Source organism: Acanthaster planci, linkage group LG17 (genome assembly GCF_054643075.1).
Source record: "Acanthaster planci isolate LZ-2023a linkage group LG17, COTS_SCS, whole genome shotgun sequence".
NCBI classification, from domain to species: domain Eukaryota; kingdom Metazoa; phylum Echinodermata; class Asteroidea; order Valvatida; family Acanthasteridae; genus Acanthaster; species Acanthaster planci.
The window spans coordinates 11,955,618-11,963,809 of NC_141793.1; the positions used below are offsets into that span (position 1 = coordinate 11,955,618).

Here is an 8,192-nt window from a genome sequence, read left to right on the forward strand (position 1 = left end):
GGCACCAGCGTTGAGTGGTGTGGGTTTCTGGGGAAAGCATTTGTTAGCCCTGTTATGTTCAATATCCATTCATCCATTTTTTTATTGGGGGCACTGAGGAATTTGGGGGGGGGGGCACATGCCTCCCCCCATGGCTATGCCCCTGGTCATTAGCCCCTTTTATTTGATCAGCAGGGTCCTCTTTAAGCTACCGTAGCTTACCTCAGTCACCTATATTTGCAACATCCTTTAACTTTCACTTCAACAGTGTGAAATTACAACAAATAGCAACAATGTTTTTTTCTATCAAGTTTATTACATTTCCCAATCTTCATTTCCACTCCAATTTTGCAATAAAATCTGCCTAAACAGATGACGATGACGAAGCTGGGTCACGTAATCTTGTGACAGAAGGTAATGCATGAAATTCAAACCTGGAAACCATAAAAACTTATAACAGACAAAAGGAACAAGACTAGTGACCAAATGTATTTCCATATATCAAAGTTCCAGAACTCAAATGCCTGTCTGCCACACCTAAAGATGTGAATGTGCAAACTGTCATTAGAGCAAACTTTTACCATTTTGATAATTTTTTTTTTTACTCAGCTCATGCTGAATGTTTGGAAATTGAAACAGGACTCAATCAATTAATTAATTTAGCTCTACACATAGTGTAATCAAAACAAAATTACTCTTATGGCCTTTTTGTAATATTTTGCAGTTTTATGATGTTCTATTAAAATAAATGGAAACAAAACTGGAATTGGTCTTTGCGGTTAACAAACCTTTTTCAAAATATCAGAAACTCGATCAGATTAGGCCTTGGCTACTGAATGAAAAAATGTTTTTACAGCAATTTGACGGATGTGAAAAAGTTCAGCTTTTTATTTTGGTGAAAATGAAGACATTTGAAATATGTGGATATTTTATTTTGCTAACAGTTGTGCCAAAGAGGTTCAGGAAAATGCAACTTAAAACTGGTTCAGTGATTGGTTTCTGATTCTGTTAGATATGATTCTTTTGACTTATTTCTGTTAATAAGAAGTTCCCCACAAAACATGTATACAACTTTAAAAACAAAGTGCCTCAGATGATTTGGTTTAGCCCTTGACAATGTGGCAAGATCTGTGCAAAAAGTGTAATATCTTGTTTCTGCTCAAAGCCGGCAAGTTCAAAGTCACTGCAGTGTGATGCCGTGGCCATGGCAACAAGGATCACCGCTTGGAACTAGCAGTTGTGGGATTCTGAAGGATATAAAAAGCTTCCCTGACAAAGATGACCAAGGCATTAGGATAAAGTTTTGAAAAGACAGTGTCACTACGTCCTGTGGGCACTGGCGACACTTGTTGGGAAGACCCATTCATCGCGGCTCTGGTGGCGTTACCTCTCTTGCGGTGGTCCCGTGTTTCCTTGCTTCCTCCGCCGGATCGTCTCCACCAGCTCCTTGTACCTCAGGATGCACTCCTCCTGAAAAGATGGCAACGGGAGCAGAATTGAAACATCATGAAGATGGCAATGCTGGATCTGCAATGACTGAGGGCACTGTTCAAGAGCATAATAATGGTGTGGGCGGGGATTAAGAGCAGGGTTCTAGCCGCGGTGGGCGGCACCACCCGGTAATGCAAATTTCCGCCCGGCACTCAGGGTTGAAATTGGCTGTGCCACCCAGCACAGATTTTCCAAAAATTGAACTGAAATATTACTGATAATTTAAATGTACCAATTCGATCGTATTTCAAGCATCAGAAAGCATCAAGAACTGTGCTCACTATGCTTTGTAATCCAAAAATTTACCCGGCACTAAAATGGTCCTAGCTAGAATACTGTTCAAGAGATGACCATGTTTCGACCACTGGACTTTCCTGGTACTCAGGATATTCAGTCTGGAGTATTACCATATTTGAACGGCCTACTACGTCACAAATCTCGCACAATCTGACCAATCACAAGGCTTGTTCAAGCAGCCTGCAATGGATAGTATGGTTGTTTCCATGTTACGGGGTGCTTTTCTTAACGTTGCAGCATATGGAACAAAAACACTCGGGAAAAATTTCAGTTGCAAAAGTTTGATTGGCTGTGCAAAAAAACACTGACTATACATGTCGACATAAACTAGAAGTTCTATAACATGTTGGTACCTATGGGTTTTGAAATTCATCATTACAAACTTGACATATTTAAATCTGAATTTGGACAAAAATTGCTGTATCAGTAGGGAGAGGTTACTATTCCCCTCCCCCCTCATCATTAAATGGTTGATGCTCGACTTACCCTACTTTGATGGGTACCCAGCACTACAAGTGCTGGGCTGTCACCCACCATACCTTATGGCTAAACGTACATTGGATGTGGTTTGCCTGTGGCAGTGGTGAAAAATTTTTTTAACAACGTACAAAGTGAAAAATGACGCTTCCCCCACTTAAATGTAACAACTGCATTTTCAATGTCACAGGACCATCAAGTGCACAGAGCTAATGACAGCATGTATGAACCACAGAGGGCGCTTTGTGAGCTGGTAATTACAGTATACGGAATACGTGTAATTTTCCACTGGTTTGTATGCATGATTCATTCGGCAGCCTTTGAGACTCGATGCACGCATGCCAGCCTGGTTTTGCCTGCAACAGCTTAGCAGTTCAGGAGTTGAGTGATTTGCAGTCTGTTAAATTCTAGATGGGGAGAAGAGGGGGGCGGGGACTAGTCCTGTAGAGGGCGCTTTTATTTTGACCATGAAATTGGGCCTCCTGGAGGGCGCTGTTCACCTTTGTCTTTCCAGGGACTGCCTCGGCGATCTTCTCCCATCGCTCTGCCACTCCCTTGCCGTAGACCGTCAGGGCTTTCTCCAAGATCTTCTGCTGTCTCTGGCTCCAGCTCCCTGCCCCGCCTCCCGAAAGGATCGCATCCTGCTCCTTCTCTTTGCTCTCCCGCTCCATTTCGTCCGATTGATGGCAGTCCAGGTTGCGGTCTGACGCCTGCGAGATCAGCAACGTTTTCTCGGCTGTCTTAAGCGGTTTGGCAGTTTTTCGTTTTCTTTGGTTTTCTTTCTGGCTGTCGTCCGGGTCGGCCGTTGTGCAGTCGGAGGATGCAATTGTGATCTCGTCGTTGGGGAATGTCTTCCCCGTTTTGCTGGTCACCGCATGCTTCACGGCACCAGTAATACCTTGAACAAATCAAAAGGCCAACTGAACTATATTGAACAGGTGCAATTGTTACATGTTACAGGTGATTTCATTGAAAGAAAATGGAAAATATTCATAAAAAAGTCCTTCTGAGGTACACAGGAAAAATATCGTTTTCCCTTTAAAATTGGAACTATGTGTAAGAAAGCACAAAACGGTTACAACAATATAGGAAGACATGTCACTGTTACAGTGACAGCGGCAGCAGTGGATCTCTTCATGAACTATTGAGGGCGCTACAGAGGGCTCCCTCTGAGAACCACTTGAGGGCACATGACAAAACCTGCGCTCTCACCATGATGCATTTGCATCACGGCACGGAGCAGTTCTGTGAGCCACTAGCCTGTTACCTTGGGCAGACGCTTCCACGTTGACTATGTACCCTCCGGATTTGATTTGTTTTGCCTTTTTGGTGACCTTTGGACAGGAGAAAAAAAGAAAGCATGAATGTGTCGGTGATTTTACAGCCTACGAAATGGCCAACATCCTAAACTGGGGCTGTGTATAAGTGTTTGAGCAGAAAGTCAGACTTGTCCAATACTCGTTTTGCCTTATTAGTAACCTTCGACAGGAAAAAACGAAAGCATGATTGCTTTGGCATTTCTGTAGCCGACGAACTGGCTAATATTTGAGAGAGGCACGCTGAGCTTGAGTGGACAGTCAAACGTGTCCAATAGTCACTCCACCTTCTTGGCAACCTTTAGGCAGGAGCACAGTGAGCATGAAATTGTCGGTGATTCTAGAGCCAAAGATTCTTGTGCAGAACCTGGTTTTGCAGTGAGAAGAGTTTACCAAGACCTGGGCCTGGGGAATGAAGTCTTACACAACAGCGAGTACACTGGTCCATCAGAACAAAGAGTCACTGATTGAAATTGGTCATCAAAGACCAGCAGAATACAGCGACAAACACCGCAATCGCCTTCACCACGTTCGCGCTAACCTCATCAACGGGCCTTGAGATCTCCTCAGCTATTTTGTCCCACCTGGCTGACGTTCCCCCGGGATACCTGGTCATGGCACGGATGAGTCTGGTCACCTCATCTTGGGTCCAGTCGCCAGACTAAAATAAATCACAACCAACTACAAATCAACAGCAGTCCTTCACGTTGACCCTTCCACAAAGTGAAGTCACTGCCATTTCAAAAACACGAAAGGGCTCTAAATATGGTTACTTGTATAGAATACAGAAGTGTGACGTTATTTGAAATAGGAAGTGTTGTGCAAACGAACAGAGTACGTGCGTATGTCGGTTCAGTGCTGGTGCTTGCTCCGATACCCTATAAACACATCATTGTGCGAGTGACGTGTTCACTATGGTACTCTATAACATATTCAAGCCCACTGTACATGCATATACTGTCTTTAAATCAACTGGCTGAGGCTAGGAATGACACACGTCTGTGGGAAATGGCTGTGGCCACTAGGAGGTGGCTCCCATGGGTGTATGTGCTACATCTAGCCCCAGCTTCATCATTTGGACACAGCCTGATTATGAGGGGAAAAGGAAATATGAGCTGAAATACGCAGGTTATCTAATCTTATAGCGATGTAGGTATCTTATGCTGGTAACCCTCACATATCCTCTACAATCTCCTTGGGAATCTGGATGGATCTGAGCAGATAGGTTGATAAGAATTTCCACCGATACCTTTGTGTTTGAAGTTCTTTCATTATCTTGTGCCATCCCTTGTGGGGTGTATGTTACTGGTTCCGCAGTGCTCGGTGCGTATTCGTACATCGTCGGTTCAACTTTCCACCTCTTTTTCACCTTCTCTTTGACTCCGCCCCCATCTTCCTCCACCCCCTCTTCCTTCTCCTGAGTGGCTAGCTCCGCCTCCAGTCTCCGCCTCTCCCGCCATATCTCCAGTTCCAGCTTGGCCTGCTTAAGCGCGGAGGGGGCGGAGACTGCCACAGTTAGGAGGAGTCGGCAGAGCTTGCAAGGGAGGGCATCAGCCAGCTGGGGTTTGGCTGGGCGGAGGGGGTCGTCCGGGGCCAGGTCTTGGAGGACGTCGTCGTCAGTTTCTGATGGGTTGGCCGCCTGCCGAGCTGCCTTCTTGGCCTTCTTATCTTTTTTCTTCTTTGGAATAATTGATTCCTGAGAAACGACAATAATCAATTCCACTATTCTGTAACTTTATCGAAAAAGTAAGTTGAGATTTTTTTTTACCACTCCAGTTCAACCATGAGGTGTTGTTTACTGAATAAGTCACTCACTCATTCATTGAAGTCATTGGGGTACGATGACGGAGGACAGAACAGTCAAGGGTCTGACTTTCACAAGTGACAGTCATCAAACACACTCTAATCAATCTGGAACCAGCCCACTAACATGGCTGGTCATATCTCCAGCTATCAACAGCTGCGCGTATTACGTCCCACAGCACAAGATTGGGAGGATTTGTGATGATGTCTGACTAAAATTCACCAAGCAACGACTCTAAAAGAGCAAACCAATTGGGGATACATGTAGGTGGGCAATCAGAACCTATCGGTTTAAGGTTTCTTGAATCATATGAAGGCCTCATGCATCTACTAGAAATCAGTGTTTAAAATGAAAAAAGGATATAGAAGAGTTCTTTTCAGAAAGAAATACCAATTATGGCCATGGAATGCAGAATGATCAACGTATCAACTGAGAGACAGACAATCAACGGCACACTGCACGTGTGCACTGGCTTAGGCTTAGGACCTTGCAGAATGAGTACAACCACTTTTTGACTGAATGTGCACAACCCAGTGCCTGCTAAGCACAGAAAACTAGTTGCTTGGCCAAAATCAGGACACCAGCCAAAATGTCACATACTGTACGCTGCTTGTCACCGGTTCACACCCAGTTTCTTTTTGCTTTTTTAAAATTTTGCACAGCACCTGAATTTGCGGGACAATGTCTGCTTAGCAGTGCGTCAGATTGGGTCCCGAGCTTGTTGAAAAGATAGAGTGGGTACTAAAAGTGTGGGCGTAAGTGGGCTAGGTGTCGTCTTTACCAGCTCAAGGAGTCTTTCCCAGTAGATGGACCACAGGACAATGTAGTGTCCCACTGTCATGATGATGAACAGCAGGACAGCCAACTCCAGCAGGCCCATCTTGCGGACGCGGCGGTAGTAGAAGACAGGCTCACGCCAGTTGGGAAGCCCATGCTCAAGGATCTGGTCATACCTTGGGGAAAATGAAAGCAGCGACGAAACAGTCAACAACAAAACTCTGCTGGAACTTAGCCAGCATGTGCTCGGTGGTTTCCAGAAGTCTGTGGGAAAGAATTCACGAGCTTGCTCCAGACGGACGGTGGACTTGAACCCAAGATCTCCTGTTTACTGCCACAGATATCGGAAACTACTGGACTAACAAGCTTGTTGGGTCAGCTGGTTGATTCAAATCCAAACTAGAAGCTCTATTGCCATTCAATAACTGTTTAAAGTGATCTTGTCTGGGGAAGAAAATACCCTTTTTCATTTTGAAGTGCATCATTTGGATCGGGGCACTGGTATTTCTAGTTTGTTAGTGGCTGGATTGAACCAGTCCCAAGTTAGTGTATGCAGGCATCTGGGCACGTCCCATAGTCTACCGCAATTCACTGCAAGTCAAACTTGCAAATTATTCAATTTAGGTACTGCTTGATGAGAAAGACTTCATCAAGAGTCAGTTTACAGTTTGTTACATGTATCTTACCTCTCCCGCATATCTGGATCTCTGAGGACCTCTGCCACTGAAACTAACTGCATCAAAGAAGGTGAGATGTAGGTGCAATGTTATTTTCAAAGTATCACTTGTCCGAGTTCAGTTTCACTCTTCAAAAGCAGATCACATTGCAGAAGTTGATTTCAAAGCTGAATTTAAGGCCCAAGACTTTGCAGATGCCTAATTAAGCATGCTTAAGTTAGCATCATTTTTTCATTTGTTATTGGGCCTCACCTGTCGGAACTTCTCCTCAGCCCCATCATCCTTGTTCTTGTCTGGATGTAGGAGAAGTGATTGCTTCCTGTAGGCTTTGCGTATCTCAGCCGCACTGGCTGTCTGAAACATGCAAAGGGACACAATCAATTTATATTTTTGCTTCAAATTCAGTCACCTTTCATAAATGTCATCACTTCTTGGACTACCAATGCTCCTGTCGAAAAGAATTCCACGTAGTAATGACGTCACTAATTTTTCAAGAAGTTAAAATATTAAGGTGTTCACTAGAAGAGTACTTCAATTTTTCAGACTAGTATCACAGGGTTTCAGCACAGGGTGTGAAGTGATGTCCGTATATGGAACTCTTTCCGGAAAGAGTTCCACATACAAACAACACTAATTTTCCTTACAAAGATATTGTAACAGCCAACAGAAAGTGATAACATGTCCTAAAATTAAAAGTGAAGTTCTGCTAAGAAAATTCTAGATCATTTGCTTGGAAAACACTCAAGTTTTGTTTTGGACAAAAGGGGCATCAAGTGATGTCCGTATATGGAACTCTCCCTCTTTCCATCAGGGGGAATTACACGTATGCACTACCCTAACTGTTGATCGTTATGGCTTGTCTGTGCAATTCAAGCACATGAACACGTACGCGCACCAAGGTTCAGCACAGCCTAGAGGTTGAAGACTTACTTTTTCAATACCGAGAACATCATAGAAATTCAGTTGTACTTCTTCCACCAAATCAAAAAGCTCGAAGTCCGCGCTGTCCCATGCGTTTCCATTTGACACAAAACAAAGCAGTACAAAAGAAAGCGTAACAAACAAAACTTGGAAATTCGGAAAGAGACGGACACGTCGTCTGCTCTGCGACATCTTGACACCAATCATCTGTCTGACATTACACTGGTGTACGATCAACTCTCTGTAATATTTGCGTGCAGTGTGCACGGGGACCAGTATTTTCCGGGTCCAAGAATTCGACATAGCGCCCTCAACGTCACAGCTAAATTTCTCCATTTCCTTTAAAAAGTACATGACAGTCAGGCATAAATTCTGTACAGACGAGAAAGAGAAATATAATCCCCGGGATGATTACTCTGCCCCCTTTGTACACCAGTATCTGCATGTCGAAAA

The 8,192-nt window shown here is 44.1% G+C and overlaps 1 protein-coding gene across 1 annotated transcript; it reads right to left on the bottom strand.

Annotated features, from left to right (window-relative positions):
* Positions 1–272: 272 nt before the first annotated feature.
* dnajc1 (DnaJ heat shock protein family (Hsp40) member C1) lies at positions 273–7,964 on the bottom strand. Its single transcript, XM_022224457.2, has 9 exons — positions 7,749–7,964; positions 7,071–7,172; positions 6,828–6,874; positions 6,146–6,317; positions 4,810–5,256; positions 4,102–4,221; positions 3,512–3,578; positions 2,745–3,142; positions 273–1,449 (listed from the first exon to the last, which is right to left on the bottom strand). Exons 1-9 carry the CDS (start codon positions 7,944–7,946, stop codon positions 1,363–1,365), a joined length of 1,638 nt encoding a protein of 545 aa, XP_022080149.2. The 5' UTR covers positions 7,947–7,964; the 3' UTR covers positions 273–1,362.
* Between the last annotated feature and the right edge of the window lie 228 nt (positions 7,965–8,192).